The following is a 23,003-nucleotide window of genomic DNA, read 5'->3' on the forward strand; positions in this document are numbered from 1 at the left end:
TTCTCTACAAATAAACAACAATATAATAGCACAACAGTCATGTCGAGTAATTATTATTCACAAAATACAAAATTTTGCTTCAGAAAGCGTTTTACAAAATATCTGTCAATACTGGGCGATATATCGATACCTTCCTATTCTTTAACACGGCGCAATATCGATTTTTCGCCCAGTATTAACCGATACTTTTTTAAAACGCTTGCCATGTATCGCTGTTTTAATCTCTCCTCATTCGCAAGGCAGTCACGTGACACAGCTGCTGCCGCCGTAAATACGTGCCAGATTAGCGAAACAAAGGCGCCACTTGCAGTTGCAGGCAGGCCGAAGGCGAAAAATCAGCAAGTGACGCATGCGCGCCACGCTTCTTTCTCTTCTGCTGCTGCCTGCTCTGCCGCCAGCCGCCATTCGCTATTGTTTTGGTCGTTTTGGTGATAATCCGCTTAATTATTATGCATGACCGATTTTTCAAGGTTTTAAGAGAAGCGTAGGAGTTGATTTTGGCAGCATCCGCATCTGGAGCATCTGTTCTTTGCATTGATGGTGAGTTTAGTGGCTGAATTGTCCCATTTTATTCTCCAGCAGCGAGAAGAAGTGCGCGCGGCCGGTCCAATCTTTTGAAGTGTCCACCTTTAGTGGCTTTAGTGCTGATTTATTACATTGATTTGTATGAGGAACAGGGGGAATTAAAACACTTTAGGGGTACTTTTGGAGCTATTTTTCTTCGGGATAAAACTGCAAAGGGCCTCATGTCCAGCTGGACCTCAGATTTCTTGCTTTTTAGTCAGACTGGTCATTTCAGTCTGTTTTTACTCCATCTCTGTTCATGTATTTTAGACATTTTAACGTGTTTCCTGATGTTTTTCTCTTCTAGCCACTGTACGAAGAGATGGTCTCTGGACCCAAGCCAAAAAACGGGCACGAGTCGGCCAATCGACAGTAAGTGAAACTACGTCGTGTCTTTTGAAACGAGCAACCCGTAAACCTAATTGTTATATTAAAATTCTTAAAAATTATATAATGTCATATCACAAAAAAACTATCATGTAATTGAGATTATAATTTCATTCTTTAAATATAATATTTTTAGTTACTAGATTTCCCAATAAAACACGGACATAAAAATTACTTATTTCGTCCGAATCACTTTCAGCTGCGTCAGAATTGATAATTATGTTTTAATTTGTCAGGTGCCGCGGGCAGCGTTGGTTTGGTTGCGGAAGCGTGGCTCCGGCAAGACTCGGTGGCGAGCACAAGTTCTTCGGGCCGAAGCCTGTTCCAGCGGGCCGCCGACAGAGGCGCCAGTCTGCGCGTGCGTGGACAAGTGCCGCGTCGTTCTCACGCGAATACCTGAGCTGGACGCCCTGACGAAGAACACGCCATCGGTGCGGCTGCCCCCTGAGGCCACCGAGGCAGACCTCGGCAAGACCCTCAACCACACCAGGTCGAAGTGAAATTTAATTCAGGAGACCGAGGAATTTGTTTTAATGAAATCGTCGCTTTTATTTTTATTCAGGATTGAGCCTTCTGTGGAGGAAGACCCACAGTATGTCTTGAAGACTGAACCAAAGCTCAGCAATTATTATTTAATTTTATGAATTTCTCAAACAAAAGACAAAAATAATACGTAATAACCTAGGAAATTCCGTGTTAATTATTTTATTTGTCTTTCAATGCGTTCAAACATGCATAATCATCATAAGAGCTGGTTTCATCGTCTCGAGCAAGTTTTTCTCTGGCTCCGAATGTCGGTAAAGTCAGGAATTAATTAAAATTTTGAATTTTTGGCTGCAGATCGATCTCGCTGCTCTTGGCCTGCCTGCTCCTCCTGAAGACTTGCCAGACATTGACGTTCTGACGGTAATTATTATTATTTTAAAGGTGAATTATTTTAAATGAGCAAATTTTCAGCCGTGTTCGCAGATGTTCTCGTTCGGACTCACTTCTTTTCCCACTCTCCCAAAACCAACTCCTCACGTCGACCTCTTTGACAAGGTGAGGCAATTCAATTGTTTGGTTGAGTTGTGCACTTTTAAAAACGAGCTGTTTATTCTTATTCGCTCCTCGGTTGAAAAAACTTCCCAGTGTTGTGCACACTCGGCACCTCAATCCCTTACGCCTCCTGCTGAAGTCAGGTTACGCAGAGTTTTGGCTAAATTAAAAGCATGGGATGATGTTTAAAGAGCTCTATTTAATTATTTCTTTTTGAAAAGTGCATAAATGCAGTCAAAAATGATACAAATAATTAAAAAGAAAAGAAATGTTGAGGTTTCAGCCAGCCGTGCTGTGTGTCAGCCGGCATATCTTTGGTCACGAAGGCCGTCGCCAGCCGTAGTGAATCTTTGGCAAGGTGCAGCATAGAAAATGTCTTCTGGTCCTTCGAGCCGCCGGGGAAATTGGCCAATTGCCGCCGCCACGCAAAAAATTCTGCTAACAATAAGCCCATCCCGCTAGCCTTAAATCTCTCGGCTGAGGCCTCTAGAAGAAAAATAAATTAATTCTTGCATTGTTTTTAGATAAATACTCTTAATAGAATGACCAGTTTATTAGATGAAATCCTTTAGGACCAATTGAGGACAAACAGTATAGTTTAGTCTAGTAAATTGTGGAAAATATTTTGGTTCCTGTCTGAAAATTAAGAATTATTCATACGCGCTGCCCTGTTTTCTGAAATTCCTGAGGTTTCTATTGATAAAATTTTTGCCAATTTACCAAAAGATGGCGCCAACGCTTGTTATTTCTAAAAAGCAAACAATTAAGACTCTTAATTTCTTATAAAAAATGAAATTAAATCTCAAAGTTTCTAATCTTTTCTCGAGGTCTCAGCCCCGGGAGATTTAAGGCGCCACCTGGCCATTTTCACTTCAACAGAATTCGCTGCTGTGCATTTGTGGCAGAGGCGGAGGAATAAGGGCGCAAAGGCGGCCGCTGCTCGAAGCCCGCGGCCTCCGTGGCCGCCTGCCGCTCTCCTGGCCGCTCGATCAGGCCAAATGGACATTCTGCTGGCATTCGAAAATCAGGACCAAGTGCACGTTGTGACAGACACTTTTGACCTGCCAAGGAGAGGAGACACTCACAATCAGCCAAAAAAAATTCCCCGGCGGCTGATATTATTTGTAACGTGAAGTTAGATTGTGCTTAGCGACGAAAGGGCCAGAAGACATTTTTTTGCTCCTGCTCTGTTCAATTTTTGACCCTTTTTTCCCCGGCGGCTGGTGGCTGTCCCAAAATTTTCCTTGTTGATCGGCGCACAAACCTTATCATTTAAACCGTATTTAAATGTGTTCATTAGAGCTAAGTAAAAAAACATTTATTTAAAAACTGACAAAACCTTTCTATTTCTAGAGCAGGCATTTTGAAGTATAAATTCAAAAAAAGTAATATTCTTGAGAGTACTTTGAATTAAGGATTTTATACATTTTAGTGACTAGAAAATGACGTCACAAAGTTACGCCCCCCAAAACAGCGCATATGGCGGCCATAAGCCTGTTTTAAAGTGACCGACGCGACACCAACGGTTGGGTTGGGAAGCTCTTACAATTAGCGGGAACAAGTTCGGCCCACAAGAGTGGTAGCCCCCTGGCCGGTCGTCAACGTCAACAGGTTCGGCTACGGACACGGACTTAGACGGACGGATGGAGGCGCTGCCCGACCAGCTGGAGGAGTACCTGCGCGCCGTGGCCCGCACAGGCGACTCGCTGTTGCCGAGGACCAGCAAGAAGCCGCTCTTCCAGCGCAAACTGGCACTCGTGCTGGACGCCTTCATTCTCAACCCAGATTCCCAGTCGCCGGACGCGTTCGACGCCACTGCCACTGGAATGCGCACGCGACTGCTGCAGCGACTCGACTCGTCTTTTGACACGTGCGTTTTTTGTTAATTTTCGTCCTTATCACGTGCATCGTCCAAGTTTTCTATTAAAGCGCCCTTTTTTTGAACTAAAAAGTGGGGCCATGCTGTGCTGATCAAAGGAGAGGGGGAAAGCCGGCAACCAATCAGAGCAAAGCATCGCCCTACCCCCACCAAATCCATTTAAGACCTTGAGCGTCTGTTCTGTTCCTCAGGTGTCCGTTCATCCTCCAGCGCCTGTCCGAGCTGCTGACGACGCCGAGGCAGCAGTACAACCGCATCGACAAGTTCTGGTTGTCAGCGGCAACGATCCTCCGCAGGTCACGGCCAACGGTCTGTCCGAGGACAACGGCCTCGAGGCCCCAGAGCCCAAGAAGCCGCGCATTGAGGAAGCCGAGGAGAAGCTGGACACGGAGACTGCCGTCAAGGAGCAAAATGGCGACCACGTCGAAGACAAGAAAGGTTTTTCTGATTTTTTTTCTGGTTGAAATATGCTTTATTTTCGAATTTTAGACGAGGAAGAACCTGCCAAAGAACCTGAAGTGGATGGTGAGATGAACGAGGAAGCCTCCGAGCCAGAGGCTGAACATCAGGTTGAAGCCGAGACTGCCGAAGCTCCGAAGGAAGCTGCGGAAGAACCGGAAATCGCAAAGGAGTCTGAAACACCGCCAGCTGAAGCTGTGGAGGAAGCTGAGAATCAGGAAGAGCCTGTGGCTGTGTCTGAAGACCAAGAGATGCCTTTGTTGGAAAAAGAGGCGCCGCGTTGGTCTCTCCCGAGAAGGATTTGAGTGACGAAAGGTGTCGAGAGCACTCAAAACTGAGGACGTGCCAATGCCAATGGAGGAGCAGAGCTGAGTTGCATTTACTCGCGTGGACAATTATCTGATACTTAATTTATTTTCTGATGCCGCTCTCAACTGAGCCTCTGTTAACTCTCACAAACCGTCGAATTTAGCAGAAGAATGACACGTAACGGTGGTTGGCAATGACACCCCGTAATTTTAGTTTCTCAGTGCTTATGCGCTACGCTGCGAAATATTTATTTTTATCTCACCTGTATTCTAATAAAGAGACAGCTGCTCACACGCCGCGCATTCTTTCTAACTGTTCCAGTTAAAACGCACTGCAAATCTAAGCAAATAAATGGCAACTTGCATTATTATGTTCCGATGTACCGATGGAAGGTTGAGATGACTCAAAAGGGGGCGAATAATGGCAACTCAACCTTGGGAGAAAGTGGAAATGCTGGGCATAGGGCTCGCATTGAAAAAAAGCAATTTTTTTATTTGAATAAGACAAGAACCATATTCAAGGAACATAGGATAGAGAAAAAAAATAAAAAAACGGATAAGGCAAAAGGAAAATTGAAAAAGTTACCAGCAGGGTTTTTTTCTCACAGGAAAGTTCCCACAGCTGGAAAGTTACTAGGAAATAATAAAGGGAAAAATTAAAATGTTGCCAGCCAGAGTGTTCTAGCCTGCGCCGGAGACGCCGGGGATGAACTCCCCCCACAGGGTATCCCGCTTGCGCCAGAGACGCAAGGAGGACCCCCCGCTGCTGGCAACGAGAGTCACGCCTACTCCTCCCTCATATCTAGGACAGGGAGAAAACTGGTGCGTTTTACTTGGAAATTTCATTTTAACGATGTTTATCACAAGGCAACTCTAAAGTATTTGAAAACGAAATAATTCATTGCTTTGTAGTTATTTACAATTTTTAAATTTAAAACTATCACGCACGCTGCGTAATTTCTAATTAAAATCTCAAGCAATCACGGCAATCTTGATAAAATCGGTCAATACTGAGCGATGTATCGAAATCGCACCTTGTTGAAGGATAGGAAAATATCGATCAATCGCCCAGTATCGACTGTCGTTCCAAGGATGCGTTGCCGTCAACCATCCCCCCTCTATATCCTCCTTCATCGAGCCTTTGGTAACAGGTAAGAGGGGGAAATAGAAGGTGTCAAAAGTACCTCCTTGTGTCGCACGCCATCCTGGTACCAAGTGCCTAATTTTGAAGAGAAAAAGCGAGCATGGCGCTGCTTATAGCGTGGAAATGCGCCACTCGTATCAGGTTAGAGGGCTAGAAGAGGTGCGCATGCGCAGAACACTCCTTTTGATACCTTCTACCGTCTCATGCTGACCGCGTAGGAAAGCTCGATCAAAGCGGCTTTAGCATAGGGATCCGTTTACATTAAAAATTGAGCGTGTTGTATCCAGCCAGCAGGAGACCGTATAGAAGGTATGAAGCGGGGTTTACACCTCCTTTTGCTGCATGCGTACCTGATACAAAAGCACGATTTTAAAGGTTGATTCAGATGCTTCCTTTTATATTTTCATGCGAAAACAGCTGGTACCTCCTAAGTTATTTGCTCTCATTTTTAATAAATACTTCATTTTTGCGTAATATTAGTTTATTCTTGAAAATGCTTTACAAATAAATAATAATATAATAAATAATAGCACACAAGAGTAATTTCGAGCATTTATTAGTCAGAGCAGCTAATATCGCGCATCCCCTTCGCAATGTGATTCCTAGACAAAGGCCGTGTGTGTAACACACACTTCTTTGCCTCCGAAATCTAAAGTTTAAAATCGTGTTTAGAAACTGGATGCGTGAGTCATATTGTTTAAAAAATGCTCTCATATTCTTCTCTGTTATTGTAAAGACGAATTTGTACTCGATCTCATGGTTAATTGTAATTTACAATTTTTTTTAATATTAATTCATAACTACCCATTTTTGGTTTCTTATCTGATTGATTTTGAATTTTTTATTTCTCCTGTGAAATTTGAAAAGGATAAAGATTGCACGGCCCGTTAATTAATGCTCAGATGCCTTCTGTCACTTCAAAGACATGAGGAGAGCTAATTACTGTTTAAAAATATTGATCACAAGTTTGCATTTTTCACACAGCATAATCGTAAGGATTTTATATTTTTTTGAACTTTAAACTTTTAATTCAAAAAAAATACTATGGATAACAAATAAAAAATTCTGCAAATCAACATTTTAATAAGAATCGTAAAATTAACTGGTAAGAAAAAGTTGTAAAATTGAAATTTAATAGACTTGGAAGGTGGTTGGAATCGCGGCGAGTACGAGTATGTGGTACGTGCACGCTGAATTCGCGGGCCAGACGCCAAACGTAAACGTGTTGCTCGTGAAGAAGGAGGCGAAGCCAGACGGCACAAGTGCGCATGCGTGGTGGGCAGCTGGCGATGGCACTGGCAGTAGGAGAATCCAAGCAGCAAGCAGAGGCACCGAAAGAGGGGAAGGAGTGGAGGCGAACAACCTGCAAACAAAGGAGGCACTCTCACCGCTTGATACCTTCTACGCTCTCCTGCTGGCTGGATACAAGACGCTCAATTTTTAATGCAATCGGATCCCTATGCTAAAACCGCTTTAATCGTGCTTTCGTACGCGGTCAGCATGAGACGGTAGGAGGCATCAAATTGAGTGTTTTGCGCACCTCCTCCTCCAGCCTGCTAACCTGATACAAGTGGGGCATTTCCACGCTATAAGCAGCGCCATGCTCGCTTTTTCTCTTCAAAATTAGGCTCTTGGTACCAGGATGGCACGCGATACAAGGAGGTACTTTTGACACCTTCTATTTTCCCCTCTTACCTGTTACCAAAGGCTCGATGAAGGAGGATATAGAGGGGGGATGGTTGACGGCAACGCATCCTTGGAACGACAGTCGATACTGGGCGATTGATCGATATTTTCCTATCCTTCAACAAGGTGCGATTTCGATACATCGCTCAGTATTGACCGATTTTATCAAGATTGCCGTGATTGCTTGAGATTTTAATTAGAAATTACACAGCGTGCGTGATAGTTTTAAATTTAAAAATTGTAAATAACTACAAAGCAATGAATTATTTCGTTTTCAAATACTTTAGAGTTGCCTTGTGATAAACATTGTTAAAATGAAATTTCCAAGTAAAACGCACCAGTTTTCTCCCTGTCCTAGATATGAAGGAGGAGTGGGCGTGACTCTCGTTGCCAGCAGCGGGGGGTCCTCCTTGCGTCTCTGGCGCAAGCGGGATACCCTGTGGGGGGAGTTCATCCCCGGCGTCTCAGGCGTAGGCTAGAATTCCCTGGCTGGCAACATTTTAATTTTTCCCTTTATTATTTCCTAGTAACTTTCCAGCTGTGGGAACTTTCCTGTGAGAAAAAAACCCTGCTGGTAACTTTTTCAATTTTCCTTTTGCCTTATCCGTTTTTTTATTTTTTTTCTCTATCCTATGTTCCTTGAATATGGTTCTTGTCTTATTCAAATAAAAAAATTGCTTTTTTTTCAATGCGAGCCCTATGCCCAGCATTTCCACTTTCTCCCAAGGTTGAGTTGCCGTTATTCGCCCTCTTTTGAGTCATCTCAACCTTCCATCGGTACATCGGAACATAATATATGCAAGTTGCCATTTATTGGCTTAGATTTGCAGTGCGTTTTAACTGGAACAGTTAGAAAGAATGCGCGGCGTGTGAGCAGCTGTCTCTTTATTAGAATACAGGTGAGATAAAAATAAATATTTCGCAGCGTAGCGCATAAGCACTGAGAAACTAAAATTACGGGGTGTCATTGCCCACCACCGTTACGTGTCATTCTTCTGCTAAATTCGACGGTTTGTGAGAGTTAACAGAGGCTCAGTTGAGAGCGGCATCAGAAAATAAACTATGGATCAGAGAATTGTCCACGCGAGTAAATGCAACTCGGCTCTGCTCCTCCATTGGCATTGGCACGTCCTCAGTTTTGAGTGCTCTCGACACCTTTCGTCACTCAAATCCTTCTCGGGAGAGGCCAACGCGGTGCCTCTTTTTCCAACAAAGGCAACTCTTGGTCTTCAGACACAGCCTCAGGCTCTTCTTGCTTCTCAGCTTCCTCCACAGGTTCAGCTGGCGGCGTTTCAGGCTCCTTTGCGATTTCAGGTTCTTCCGCAGCTTCCTTCGGAGCTTCGGCAGTCTCGGTTTCAACCTGAGGTTCCACAGGTTCAGCCTCTGGCTTGGAGGCTTCCTCGTTCATCTCACCATCATCTACAGGTTCTTTGGCAGGTTCTTTCTCGTCTAAAATTCGAAAATAAAGCATATTTCAACCAGAAAAAAATCAAAACAACCTTTCTTGTCATCGACGTGGTCGCCATTTTGCTCCTTGACGGCAGTCTCCGTGTCCAGCTTCACCTCGACTTCCTCAAAGCGCGGCTTCTTGGGCTCGGGGGCCTCAAGGCCGTTGTCCTCGGACAGACCGTTGGCCGTGACCTGCGGAGGATCGTTGCCGCTGACAACCAGAACTTGTCGATGCTATTGTACTGCTGCCTCGGCGTCGTCAGCAGCTCGCGGGCCACGGGGCGCAGGTGGCAGGTACCTCCAGCTGGTCGGGCAGCGGCGCATCCTGATCCTCGGGCAGTGTCTCCATCCGTCCGTCAGTGTCCGTGTCCGTACCCGAACCTGTTGACGACCGGCCAGGGGGCTACCACTCTTATGGGCCGAACTCGTTCCCGCTAAGAGCTTTCCCCCCCAACCGTTGGTGTCGCGTCGGTCGCTTTAAAACAGGGTTATGGCCGCCATATGCGGTGTTTTGGGGGGCGTAACTTTATGACGTCACAAAGTTACGCCCACAAAACACCGTATATGGCCGCCATAAGACCTGTTTTAAAGCGACCGACGCGACACCAACGGTTGGGGGGGAAAGCTCTTAGCGGGAACGAGTTCGGCCCATAAGAGTGGTAGCCCCCTGCGACCGGCGCAGGCAGAAACTAAAACAAAACATAAACACGCACGACCACGCCCCACTGAATGAACCGCAGCCGGTTTCTCATTTCGGTTCAACGCGCCATCAGACGGGCAGTCTGGAAGTAATATTGTATCGATTGTTGTATTACCGGTTTAATTTTGAATAAAATCGAGACAAGAATTTTCTAGTTTTCAGTCTTTTCTGCTCTTTTATGAATATGTATACATACTTATGAATGTATTTAATGAATTTAAGCCAAATTTCGGACCGAAAGAGTAAAAATATTGAGAGTTGAGGGAAAGAATTACATAAATTATACCGGTTTTCGAACAAAACTAAACCGGTTTATCTAGCTTTTGAGTGGGATGGGAAGAAGCGGAAGAAGCAAGTTAAATTGAAGCGTTCAAGTCAACTTATTTTTTATTTTAGTGAGTCCCAGTACCGGGCGCACCGCATTGGAGAAAAATGTCCACGGAGAACGAACTGTCCTCGGTGCTGTCCAGGCGGCAGGCCATCAACGACGCTCTGGATGACGGAGTGGAGGTGAAGCCGCGGTGTCCGCGCCGCCACGTTGCGACACCCCCGGACACCGATAGGTGGACGCGGACGGGGAGTGTCTGGGAAGTTTTATTCAGGATTATTGATTTTTCGCGCCTCGGCCACCCTTGACACACTTTGCGGGCGGCGGGGGTGGTTTTTTGGGGTGACAACCATCGATAAAATTTAGGCGCAATAGCGAGAATATGGGACGAGGGTTTTAATTGTGTTGTAACCGTTTTAAAGTGATCATTCTTTAAATTTCTGAAATGCTCCTTTTTAAGCATTTAACTAGAAAAGCAATGAATTTCATTGTAAACGACTGAAAATATTTTCTTTACATTTTCTGAGCTGATTGCATTTTGGAAAATTTATTAAATTCTAATTTCAATTCGTAATTTTTTCGAATAAGACTAAAAGCAAATTTTTACTAGTCGAGAAATCCTGGAACGTACACTTTGAGTAATTATTTTGGCTTGTAAAAGAGTATTCACAAAATCGTATTTTTCCGGAGCATCAAATGAGCATGAATTTTGAATTTTTACAATCAGTAACCACCTGGCAAAAAAATTCGGCCGATAGTTTTTGGTCACAAGCACGTCGAAAATGTCCGTCACAACGTGCACTTGGTCCTGATTTTCGAATGCCAGCAGAATGTCCATTTTGCCTGATCTAGCGGCCAGGAGAGCGGCAGGCGGCCACGGAGGCCGCGGGCTTCGAGCAGCGGCCGCCTTTGCGCCCTTATTCCTCCGCCTCTGCCACAAATGCGCAGCAGCGAATTCTGTTGAAGTGAAAATGGCCAGGTGGCGCCTTAAATCTCCCGGGGCTGAGACCTCGAGAAAAGATTAGAAACTTTCAGATTTAATTTCATTTTTTTATAAGAAATTAAGAGTCTTAGTTGTTTGCTTTTTAGAAATAACAAGCGTTGGTGCCATCTTTTGGTAAATTGGCAAAAATTCTATCGATAGAAAACTCAGGAATTTCAGAAACCAGAGCAGTGCATAAAATTAATCATTAATTTTTAGACTAGAACTAAATCATTTTCCAAAAATTAATAGAATGAACTATACTAGACAACTCTAGTGATGGTTATGCATGTTTGAACACATTGAAAGACAAATAAAATAATTAACACGTAATTTCCTAGGTTATTACGTATTATTTTTGTCTTTTGTTTAAGAAATTCATAAAATTAAAAAATTAATTCCGCCTTGCAGAGCTTTGGTTCAGTCTTCAAGACATACTCTGCGGGTCTTCCTCCACAGAAGGCTCAATCCTGAATAAAAATAAAAGCGACGATTTCATTCAAACAATTTCCTTGTCCGAATTAAATTTCTCTTCGACCTGGTGCGGTTGAAGGTCTTGCCGAGGTCTGCCTCAGTGGCCTCAGGGGGCAGCCGCACCGATGGCGTGTTCTTCGCCAGGGCGTCCACGTATTCGCGTGAGAACGACGCGGCACTTGTCCACGCACGCGCAGACTGGTGCCTCTGTCGGCGGCCCGCTGGAACAGGCTTCGGCCCGAAGAACTCGTGCTCGCCACCGAGTCTTTGGCCGTAACATGTCAGTCGGAAATCGTCGGTATTTTCCGCATTTTAATTGTTTGCTGCGTGTTATCAGTCTTCAGGGTCGAGAGTTATTATTGTGTCCTCTCAAGATTGCACAAAATTGAACGAGACATTATTGGTCTTGAGATTTTTCTATTCGATGCATCAGAAAAGACAGAGTGAACATAAACTAGATTTCTCTTCTTTCTTGTATTAATTTATAGCCTTTATTTCGTTTTACTCAATTAACAACAAATTTTTTCAGGCTAAATTCTACGAAGAAAGAGATTGGTGTCAGTGAAATTAATTAGATTTGCTCCAAAATCTAGAAATTGAGAGTGGCGCTCGCACCAAAGGAGATTGATTCGACGAGTGTCAGAGTCTTTGCACAGTGAGAGAAACTTGAGGAATCGTCCTGGGCTGTGGTGGTGGTGCGCCATGAGGACGAGCATGTGACACGTCTGCTCGTAGACGGCCAGCTGGAGGCCGGAGGTGAAGAACAGCCCGTGGAGGCCCTCCTTGGTGGCCGTGCGCCACAGCCCCCGGTAAACAACCACCTGGAACACACGAAAAACAAACACCAAGTAAATAAACAGATTTCTACTCGGCCTGGTTCGAGACCGTACCTCACCGAAGCTCTGGCGAGTCACCTGCAGTCGCTTTTTGGCCAGGTCCAGCGGCTAGACCCCAACGTCTTAGAACACACGCCGGCCATCGCTCCGCAGATCAGCGGCGCCCAGCCCGTCGCGTTTGGCACTGAAATACACAAATCACTTTTTTACCGCACCGCCATTTTGCATCAAATAAATAAAATATGCGCGATAATTAGGTCGCTGTTGGACTATTTTTCTTTCAAAAATATTTACTTTCTTCGCATCTGAAGCTAACATCATCATTAATAACAAAAAACTAAAATTCTAGCTCAATAAGAAGTCTTAAATTGTCTCATTCACGTTAAATTTTAACATTTTCAATATATCACTGGCGATTTTACCCCTCCTCTGCGATAGGGTGCGGAGACAAAAAAAATTTACGGCAATCAAAGGTTACGTGAGAATTTTTTGATGTTTTCTATTCAATACACTAGTGAAAATTACTCAAAAAGAACAATCGAATTCCATTCAAGAATATCCGCAACGCATTATTATGAAAAAGGTAATTTGATGCCTTTCGAGTCTTCCATCTCGAACGCAACTGGGACTGACAATGAGGGTCGCAAAGCCGGCTTGTTTGTCGGTTTATCTTTCCATGTAAATTATTAAAGCATCGCTTTCGACCTTTTTCAGATATTGACAGTTTGAAGCAACGAAATTAATTCGCACTTGTGGAATTTCAACAAGCTTCAATATTGGACAGTCACTTACGCGGGTGGAACACGAGGCGTCGTGGAAGAACTCGAAGCAAGCGAACACGGCTCCGACTTGAGGCGCGATCAGGAGCAGTGTCGGGGCTAGTCGATCCTTTGTAAAACGCTAGAAATCCCTCTTTACTCGCGATTGCTGTAAACGCAGACGTCATTCCGCTAAACATCTGTGAATTCAAAGATAATTTAATGTTTCGCGTCAAGAGCACTAATATTAGAAATAAAAAATTCACTTCTTTTTCATTTCTTTCAGTGCAAAATAATGAAAGAGTTTGTAGAAAAAATGTCACCTTCGGTTCGCCTGGAGCGATCAATCTGGTTCGCACGACGTCCAAGGCCGCTGCGGCCGGAGAGGGCGCCACACGCGAAGAGCACCCAGAAGACCGCAGGGTTGAACCTGAGGTCGCACGCGTAGTGCGTCAGCAGCTCGTACGTGTAGAACTGCACCAAAACAATAATTAGCAAAATTGTCAAAGCCTGGCAGAGGCAATCAGAAGTGAAATAAAGCATATTATTAAAAAAAATAAATAAAAATAACAGCCGACCATGCCATTTTAATCCTTTTCAAGCTTGAGCCGTAACAAAGCACCCTGAATTGCATACCCAGAAATTTATTTCTAATTTCAAGCGATGATTTTAAGGTAAAGTGAAGATAGAAAAGAAATACCAGTACTGACCTTTTATTTGGCAGGTGCGTTTGCAGGCGTGGCACTGGAATGGACCCTCATCCGAGTCGACGGCACCAGGAAAGGACGTTTCAGGTTCCAACCTCGACGTCGTGAACGCAGAATCCCGCGAGACCGGCGCCAAACTGGCATCATTTCGTTCATCTTCGACGTCTAACATCAGGGGCCTGTGATTCAAGTCACTGCAAGTCAAGGGTGAGAAAATGTCACTGCGCTGCAGTGAGAAAATCTCACACCGCCGCATGTCACTGCTGTGTGGTGCGAAAAACTACCCTTCGACACCCCAGGAATAGTGACATGCGGTGAGGTGAGATTTTCTCACTGCAGCGCAGTGACATTTTCTCATCCTTGACTTGCAGTGTGGGAATTAGGAAACAGCAGGGTCATCCCCGCAAGCGTCGGAAACGCCGGCGGGCACGTCCCTGCTGGTAATTAATGAGAAAGGGAGAAATTAAGGAAAAAAAGAAACAAAGAAAAATGAAAAAGGAATTGGACTCACCGGAAATTTGGCCGTGGTCCTTGATGGTCGTCAGGTGGTCGCTGGCCCCTCAGTCATCAAGCGCAGCTGCAGATCAGCACCGCGCACGTCATCCTCCAGTCGCTGCCAGTTGAAGACTAAAGAGAGTGAGAGTAGGAGAAGCGAAGCAGAGGCTAGACATCAAAAGAGGGGAAGGAGTGGGGGCAAACTTCGCTGGTGGTTCGCCCCCACTCCTTCTCCTTTTTTTGATGCTTCTGGCTGCTGCTTCGCTTCTCCTACTGCTGGTGCCATCGCCAGCTGCCTCCCACGCATGCGCACTTGTGCCGTCTGGCACCGCCCCCTTTTTTACATTCACGATTGTTGACGTTTCGGTATAACTACGACTGGCAGATGCCGCCATATTTACAAACGGAAATTATATTTCTTCCCCACTCTCAGCTATACTGCGCTCGCGTGTAGCTGAGAGAGGGGAAGATGGCCCCGCATGTAAATATGGCGAGGGCTTCCAGTCCTAGTTAAACCATCATTAGCGTTTTGCCCGCGAATTCAGCTTGCAAGCACACGCGCTCTACGCGATTCTATCCTCCTTCTTCTAAGTCAATTTAATTCAAACTTTACTCGTTTAGTTTTTTGAAACCTATATATACATTACTTTAGTCAATTTTTCGATTCTTGTTTTAAATTAACTTGCGGTATACTTTACACGTTCTAATAAATTATTGACTTGTTTTTAAATTAAAAGATTATTGGCTGGAATGCGCAATTTTTCCGCTATCAAGGTTCGCTATTAGTATTTTAGTTCACAGGGAATCGCGATTATGTAACTTAAACGCGAAAATATTATGAGCCCTCAAAAGAGGAAAAAATAAAGAAATGATTGTACTCACCCGTAGGTGTGGCCGTCGGCCGCGGGTCAGCCGAGGTCCACGCTGTCCACGGTGGCCGTCTGGTGGTCGCTGGCCCCCCAGTCATCATGCGCGGCTGCAGACCAGCACCGCATACGTCATCCTCCAGTCGCTGCCAGTTGAAGACTAAAGAGGGTGAGAGTAGGAGAAGCGAAGCTGAGGCTAGACATCAAAAGAGGGGAAAGGAGTGGGGGCAAACGTCGCTGGTTCGCTCCCCACTCCTTCCCCTCTTTTGGTGACTCTGACTTCTGCTTCGCTTCTCCTATTTTGCCAGTGCCAACGCTAGTTGCCGCCCACGCATGCGCACTTCTTCTTCACATGCACCACGATTGATTGGCGTTTAGCCCGTGAAACCAGCTAGCCTGCACTCGCGCTCTCCGCGATCTCAAGAAAATTTAAATAAATTATACATGTTTAGTATATTTAAAACTATTGGCAAGAGCCAAAAAACGATTAAAACTTTTAAATCAATTATTTATTGCTAATATTACGTTCTTTTAAATGTTAACAAATTATAATGAATAAATAACTTGTTTTTAAAATTAAAGATTATTGACATATATCCGTAATTTTTCCGCTTTTGAAGCTCGCGATTATGTAACGAAATTGCGAAAAAATTCAAAGCTCCAAAATAGGAAATTATGACATTTTGTGCTATTGTACTCACCCTTAAATGTTTTCGCTGGCCCCTCAGTCATCAAGCGCGGCTGCAGACCAGCACCGCGTACGTCTTCCTCCGGTCGCTTCTAGTTAGAGACTAATTTAAGGAGAGTAGGAGAATTGTAGCAGCGGCCAGAGTCACAAAAATAGGGGAAGGAGTGGGGGCAATCATCGCTTGTTTGCTGCATTTCGCTCCCCACTCGTTCCCTTATAAGAACCTATTTTATCGCTGAAAATTGTTTATTTAGTCTATGATGAAAGAATAGAACCCTTAATTACTTTTGAACAAAAACAATAATTTATTTGATATATGATGATTGTTTCAACATTTGATGAGGCTGAAGGTTTAACTTTAGATTCACTATCATTAAGGTTCATTTTCATAAAATCAAAAAATTATTTTTTTCGGAACAAATCATTCTTAAATACTTTTGGCAAATTTAATTGCACAGAACAAAATCAAATAAATCCCCAAACCAAACTTCAAAATAACAAAATTCAGAACTTGAAACCGCTTCCGAGTTTCCCACACTCCACGATCATCTTGTTTAGAGATTTATCTTTAAAATTCTCTCCCGAAAACTTAAGATAGACTCCTTGGTTGCGGAGAAGTTCGGAGTTTTTCAACATGGCAAGACGGACACTAATCAGCAGAGGAAGGAACGCTGAGGCGTGTTTGGCCAAGCCAGCGGCAGCCCTAAAGTGGGCCATGTTGAAGGCTAGGTTCATGGTGTGCACCAGGCGCAGGTTCAAGGACTGCAACTGACTCAGGACCTTCCTCTCCTTAATAAGGGTAGTTAGGTCCCATAACTCCTCCACGTTGAACTTTCCTTCTAGCGAAAGTCTGGTCAGTTTAGGCGAGGACAAGATGCTCGACAGCAGCATGACACAATCGACATTCTCACTGTGGAGAAATTATTAATGAGAGTGATTACATTTTTCTAAAAATTTACGCATTTTCCCAGAAGAAATCACGAAGTTCTGGGAAGGGATTTGCTACGTCATGTGGAATGATGACGTTCACCAAGCGAAGTTCTTCCAGTCGGGGACAGCATTCCCAAATGCGTCCAAACGAGAGTCCTTTGAGTGGTTTCACCTTCCCGGCCACGATGTGCAGCGTGCGAAGATGCTGCCCATAAGCGCTCATCAAATGATCCACGTCGGTTACTGCGCAGCTTTTCAAAACCAAACACTTCATCTTTGAAAAGTTAACCAACGTTTCCACACCAAATTCAGTGATGTAGGAGCCTTTCACCTACAAAACAAGATTGATCCCGCATAAAAAAATATAACCCAGGAATATCCGGAATAATCCTAGATTAATCAAATTTAACCGAAAAAATTAATCCAAAATAATGATCCAGGATTAATCCACAAGTACATATTCTGAGAATGTTCTAGGATCATTCTTTAAAGCTTTTTGAAACAAAGCCGGAAGAATAATCCTGGATCATCCTGAGGGTATTCTCAGAAAACAATCTACAGATTAATCCAGTATCACGAAAAACCGTATCGTAAGTTCACATATAATTAATTTTTAAGATTAATCCAGGGCGAAGTCGGTATATTCTTAGAACATTCTCAGGCGATATTTTTTAAGCGAGATTAATGCAAAATTATGCCTTGAAATAAAAATTACATGCAAGTGAGAGATGAATGGGTGCTTGGTGTGGAGTTCCTCCATGCCATCGAAGAACTGAAAGTCGAAGGGAAGACATAAGAAATCCCTTCGCTGATTCGGCGTTTCGCATTCCTCCCTGTTCAAACGGACAGTTGTTCCCTTCTTGTCCCAGTGCGAGCCATCAACGTAGTCTAGCTGAGGGGCATAAATTAAAAAAAACGACACGAGAATGCTTTTCAGTTCATCCTCCTCCAGCACTCTCAGGTGCTGCAGGTCCTTCGAAACACAGCCAGAAATTTGGCTACTGGCGGAGAGGGATTTGACGCCTAACATTCGAAGACTTGGCAAAGCCCTGCACAGCTCCAGCAACCCGGAGAGGTCAAAAGTAAGACAACTAAGTCGCAAAATCTGCAGCTTCTTCATGCATTTCAGCGACTGCAGCACGTCCTTAACGAAGGTCTCGGGACTATGCTCGCAAAGATTCTTCAATGACAGTTCTTTGATGTTTGGCGCGGCTTGAGCCAACAACTCGCAGACCTTCCAACAAACAGTTTCAAATTTATATTACTTTCAACATAGATGATATATTAATTTTCCACACCTGGATAAACGAGCTCTTGATTTTGTAATGCGGGCAAAAAGTGAACATGTTCGTCAAGTCGACCGAGACGGTACACTCGCTGACCAGGTCGGGCAGCACCTGCATCATCATGTCAAACTGCTTCAATTTTTCACCTGTGTCAATGCACCTAAATTGCAAAATTCTTTGCAATAATTTCTCGCAAACTACAGAAGCTGTGAAATAGATAGAAATTTAAAATATAGACGCATGAAACTAATAAATAAGGGTAATTTGAAATACACAGACGATCCGTGTATTTATCAAAATTTTGTGCATATTTGTTATTTGCACAGACGATCTGTGTACTTGAATTGTGTGTATTTGTTAGTTGCAAAGACTGCAGAAACGTTTGAGGGATTTGATACGATGACGTCATAATATTATCCGTGAAACGAGGAGCGTTCAGCTTCCTTTTGACGGTGAATTTTTACAAAATGGCGGACGAACGCAAACGGCGTAGTGACGCTCCTCGCTTTTCCAAGTCATAATCAGCCTTTTCAGGGTTGCAATCGCGCCTAAAGCGACCTAATTAAGTGTCACAATGAGCGTCGGGTAGGGTGGACACAAGAAACGTACGAAACTTTTTTCTTTTTTGACCAATGATGAAAATTATAGCTACTATTCAACCATGTCATTCGCAGTTCCCAAACATTATGCTAATTCGCTGCAATAATATGCGTGATGAGCATGGGCAGGCGCCACTTTGCAGATTCCTGAGAGCTGAACGACGCCAAGCTCGATGGGCAAGCAGGCGCCGCTATGAATATTCTCCGGAGCGGAGCGACGCCGTAGCTGATGGGCAGACGCCGCCATACATATTCCTGGCTGCAGAGCAACACCGTGCTCGATGGGCTCGCGCCGAAATGCAGAGGGATGCCAGTTTTTGCATCTTATAACCATCGTGTTTTTGTATTGAAGTACTTGTTTTCGTTTAGAAATAATAAAAAGTTAACATTTTTTTCAACTTCACAAGGTTTAGTTACTTTGGTAGCCACTTGCCATTTTGTTTCAATTTACTTCAAACCTCAAATAAAAACACTAACAATAAGTTACATTATTCCAGGGATATTAACAGCCTTTGTCATGAAAAGAGCTTTTTTATCCTCAGTTCATTCAGAGCACTATCAAAAAATGTTGATATTTTATTCTTCAGACTTCGAAAGCTAAAATTTTTCGAATTTGATTTTTATTAAAAAATATTGAAATAAATAAACTAAATCAATTAAGACACTCAGATCAATTTGAAATATTTTTATTTCGTAGAGTTGTTTTTTAAAATTGCATATCGAAACAGTTTATGTGTAAGTATTTAAAGCAGCCCTTGATCAGGTCAATGACAGTGAAACTCTGCTCTGGCCGCACGTAGAAACTGCTTTTTCACATGTCTTTCTTAAAAATTTGGATTTTTTTTTAAGAGAACATCGTATTGGTATGACATTTTTCTTTTCTTATTCGGGTTTTGCATTTTGAATCATACAAAATGAAAAAAGATGGTGATGTTTACCAGATTGTTCACTTTTTCTCTGCTTTTTACAGCAAGGTGCACATCATACCTATAAAAACAAATTGAATAAATTACACCGTTGCACAGGTAAAAATAATGTTAAATAAAATTCAAGTGTTACATGATTTCATGTTTTTTTTATATATTTGCTCATATACTATTTTGTTTCAAGAATGGTAAAAAAATATCTCATATTGCTCACGATAATATTCCTTTTCACGAATATACAAGAGTGACTACTAAAAGCCATTAAACATATTTGAGCGTTGTAGAAAATAAATTTTCAGAATTAATTAGGAAATTTAATGGTAATATAGTAGATTAGAAGACATTAATTAAATACCAAACTCAAAATGGTGTTATATAAATATTTAGCATCAAAGGCAGCAGTATTACACAAACTGTGACGCGGCTAAATGCTGCTTGATTTTCTTATCTACTTAAAAATTATAACTTTCGAAATATTTGAACTAGATCTCTTAAATTCATCTTTACCATCAATACACCAGTTTAAAAAAGCCCTTACATAGAGTGTATGGAGTAGAAAGGGGACCAGGAATTATGGGGTTCCCAGTTCCCATCCCTGAGGGAGAGGACGAATTTTGTATTTCGGGACAGGGTTGGGACAATCTGCAGCGGGACGAGGTATAGGTTTATCGGCAGCATTAAAAGCCTAAAGATAAAGAGTCTTAGTTTGTCAGCAGTTCGTGGAGGAAAGGAAGCAATCAGGGTTCGCCAAATATTCAATACACAAAAAATGCACTATTGTTTTTTTCGCTATGAAACAGCTGGAAAAACCACTAGTTAAGGTTTTAACCACATTTATGCGAATTCAACCCAAAAAAATTAATTATATTTCGTGCCAAAAATTAAGGAACATAACGATAAAAAAGTAGTTAATATTTTCGGTCTCTTGGTGAATCCAGTGCAGGTTTCGCAAAAACCCACTGCATTTAAAAAATCTGTTTTTGTTGGGGAATGTGCAATTTGGTGCATTTTTCCAAAACATTTCAGCACATTTCAGTACATTTGAAAATAAAAAAAAAACTCGTGTTATGTATAACCAAAAATGGCTTCTATGTATACTGATTTAGTAAAATCCCTATTTTTGGTCATCCATCATGAGAATTTTTATCTTCAATAGAAATACATGGTTTCTTAAAAATGCGCAAAATTGCATAAGACCCGCAAAAAACAGTTTTCACAATGTAGTGGGGTTTTCCGGAAAATGCGAGTTTTTGCGAACCCTGGAAGCAATCATAGTAATAAGTCTTTGTCTCCGCCGACCTATTTTTAAAAGTGAGCACTGCTCTTATTGCGAGGTTCACAATTTACATACATTAATATGTTATTTACTGAAAAATGGCAAATTTAAAAGATAAGTAGAAATTTGAATAAATTAAGAATCTGGTTAGGCGTTGAAGGGGGAACTTAAAAGGGACAAGGTTAAGAGCCAACAGGGACAAGGACGAACCCGAGGAAAAATGGGGCAGGGACAGAGAGGGGACTATTTTACTCTGGGACGGGATCAAAATATTTCTGGGAAAGCTTGAGACTCCTTTACTAGGGAACCTTGTGGAAGTGTTGTCGCTTTTTGAGACGGCTACTAAGCTGTTTCCTCAGAAGTTTTCCCCTACACTTCACCTTAAGGCGCTGCTGGCTGAGATTGAGAAATTTGAAGCAAAGGGTTGATGAAGACGCGGACGAAGAAGAGATTGTTGTTGGCGAGGAATTGAAAAAGGTAAATATTTTAGAAGATGTCACAATGGCAAAATATACATTTTTACATTTTCTTTTCAGCTCCTGTCTGGCTTGCGTCGTGGACTTAAAACCAAGTACCATGTCCAGTTGATTCACAAAGCAGCCTCACTTCTGCACCCGAAATTTAAGAGCCTGATGATGAAGAGGTGGAGTAAAGAAGAGCTGAACAACGTGAAGGATTTCATTAGAGATGAGCTCATTGTTAAGTTCTCAGGCTTCATGGGAGACAACTTGCACTTCACAAAAGGTTATTAATAATTCATTAATAGCACATTATTGTTGGTGTAAATTCGTTAACCTTTCTATTCTATATTTGAAAAGTGCGACCACTCGAGGTTGTTTTCATGTTGGATATAATTAAAACCAGGCTTCATCCTCGTTGTCAAATTTCTATTCTAATTTTAGGAGTGAAAGAAACGAAGGTTGAGGTGATTGCATCCAAAAAGCCCAAGATGGTGAATGAGGTATTTTCAATAATCATATATTATTTTAGCCTTCATGGTAATTATTCTCAAAATTTTAGGACCTCTTCTTTGAAACGCTGTTAGGAGGTGATGCAGATGGAGGAGCAAAATAAAAGGAGGATGAGTTGGAAAACTATCTAGCCTCATCACACCACACAGAGCACGACGTGCTGAAATTTTGGCAGCCAAGTTTCTGTTTCGCTACCCTTCGTGAAGTCTGCTTCTACCTTTATTCCACCCAAGTTAGCAATGTGTCCACGGAGAGAGTTGGTTCATGCTTACAAAATACATTGAGAGCAAGGAGAAGCTGCCTCGACCCTGAAAAAGTTGATGCCATGTTGCTGATTAAGAGCAATAAAGACCTTTCCTAATTTTTTCCTATTCCTTAATCTTAATAATTATTTTTATCTTTTACTCAAGTTGGCCCTTACCATTAATTTCCTCTTTTTTAATATTCGTTTTGAAGTTATAAAATTCATAAATTTGAGACAATTTAAAATATTTAATATATTTGTTTAAGTTTTCGATAATTTCTAATATACGAAATAATGAGATTGTGAGCAGATGAGCAGATCCATGGCTTAAATAATGCTAAAAGGGAAATTAACTACTTTTCTTGAATTATGGTTATGTATCTTGTTCTCTAAAGCACATCAATTTCAAACAATTCAAATCTTGCAAAATAATGCGCTATTTTCATTGCTTTTAAAAATTTTGCAAAAATATTGACTTCATTAACTGTCAGTAATCAGTATTTTTAGTCTTGTGGGTTTGCTACATGTTAAAAAATTTAATTGGAGTTAAGAGCTAAAATAGAGACATTGAAAGTTGAGCCGGAGTCAGCCGAGCCATATAATAGCCCAACCCTAAAAAAGCTATACAGTGTATACAGTATACATACAATTAATTGCGGTGTAGCGGTAAATTTGCGGTTACCGCAACTGCGGTTTGTGTCAGGACGGCTGCAGTTGTGGTGTTTGATTTTAAAAAGGCGGTTACCATGGTAATGAAAATTGACACCGCACAGTGCTCTAAGGTGAACGCTCCTCGTTTCACGGATAATATTATGACGTCATCGTATCAAATCCCTTAAACGTTTCTGCGGTCTGTGCAACTAACAAATACACACAATTCAAGTACACTGATCATCTATGCAAATAACAAATAAGCACAAAATTCGTCTGTGTATATATCATTTTTCAATAAATTGCTTACGTAGTTCGTAATCTTTGTAAAGATGTAAATTTTCGGCAACGAAATTCAGCACCTTATCCTCC

At 42.4% G+C, this 23,003-nt stretch overlaps 2 protein-coding genes, 1 long non-coding RNA gene and 1 pseudogene across 4 annotated transcripts in view; 2 read left to right on the forward strand and 2 right to left on the reverse strand.

The window, feature by feature from the left end:
* The window catches only part of LOC135942715 (serine/threonine-protein phosphatase 4 regulatory subunit 2-like), a 161,919-nt gene extending 156,990 nt beyond the window's left edge, over nt 1-4,929 (forward strand). The window contains exons 1-3 of one of the 2 annotated variants that reach the window (XM_065488992.1): nt 3,446-3,859; nt 4,060-4,306; nt 4,358-4,929. In XM_065488992.1, the coding sequence (XP_065345064.1) occupies nt 3,633-3,859; nt 4,060-4,306; nt 4,358-4,402 (519 nt within the window). In that variant the 5' untranslated portion in view covers nt 3,446-3,632 and the 3' untranslated portion in view covers nt 4,403-4,929. Of the gene's footprint in view, nt 1-3,445; nt 3,860-4,059; nt 4,307-4,357 lie in introns of those variants that run through there. The other variant, XR_010575123.1, reaches the window with a different exon arrangement.
* LOC135944420 (uncharacterized) lies at nt 400-1,533 on the forward strand. The gene is made up of 3 exons (XR_010575328.1): nt 400-540; nt 872-936; nt 1,188-1,533. It is a non-coding gene; the product is annotated as an uncharacterized LOC135944420 (long non-coding RNA).
* A 3,404-nt stretch (nt 4,930-8,333) lies between the features above and the next one.
* Nucleotides 8,334-9,263, reverse strand: LOC135943851 (protein TsetseEP-like). Its single transcript, XM_065490518.1, has 3 exons — nt 9,213-9,263; nt 8,965-9,148; nt 8,334-8,914 (listed from the first exon to the last, which is right to left on the reverse strand). The coding sequence occupies exons 1-3, from the start codon at nt 9,261-9,263 to the stop codon at nt 8,631-8,633; spliced, it is 519 nt and encodes a 172-aa protein (XP_065346590.1). The 3' UTR covers nt 8,334-8,630.
* Nucleotides 9,264-11,351: 2,088 nt separating this feature from the next.
* On the reverse strand, nt 11,352-13,871 carry LOC135943852 (uncharacterized; annotated as a pseudogene).
* Between the last annotated feature and the right edge of the window lie 9,132 nt (nt 13,872-23,003).

Source organism: Cloeon dipterum, chromosome 4 (genome assembly GCF_949628265.1).
Source record: "Cloeon dipterum chromosome 4, ieCloDipt1.1, whole genome shotgun sequence".
Classification (NCBI taxonomy): Eukaryota; Metazoa; Arthropoda; class Insecta; order Ephemeroptera; family Baetidae; genus Cloeon; species Cloeon dipterum.

What these genes read in the sequence shown, in the direction of transcription:
- LOC135943851 (XM_065490518.1), bottom strand. Translation starts at nt 9,263, where the DNA reads ATGGAGACACTGCCCGAGGATCAGGATGCGCCGCTGCCCGACCAGCTG. An exon ending in CGCTGCCCGACCAGCTGGAG is followed by an intron (nt 9,149 to 9,212) that starts GTACCTGCCACC and finishes GCAGTACAATAG; the next exon opens with CATCGACAAGTTCTGGTTGT. An exon ending in CCACGTCGATGACAAGAAAG is followed by an intron (nt 8,915 to 8,964) that starts GTTGTTTTGATT and finishes TTCGAATTTTAG; the next exon opens with ACGAGAAAGAACCTGCCAAA.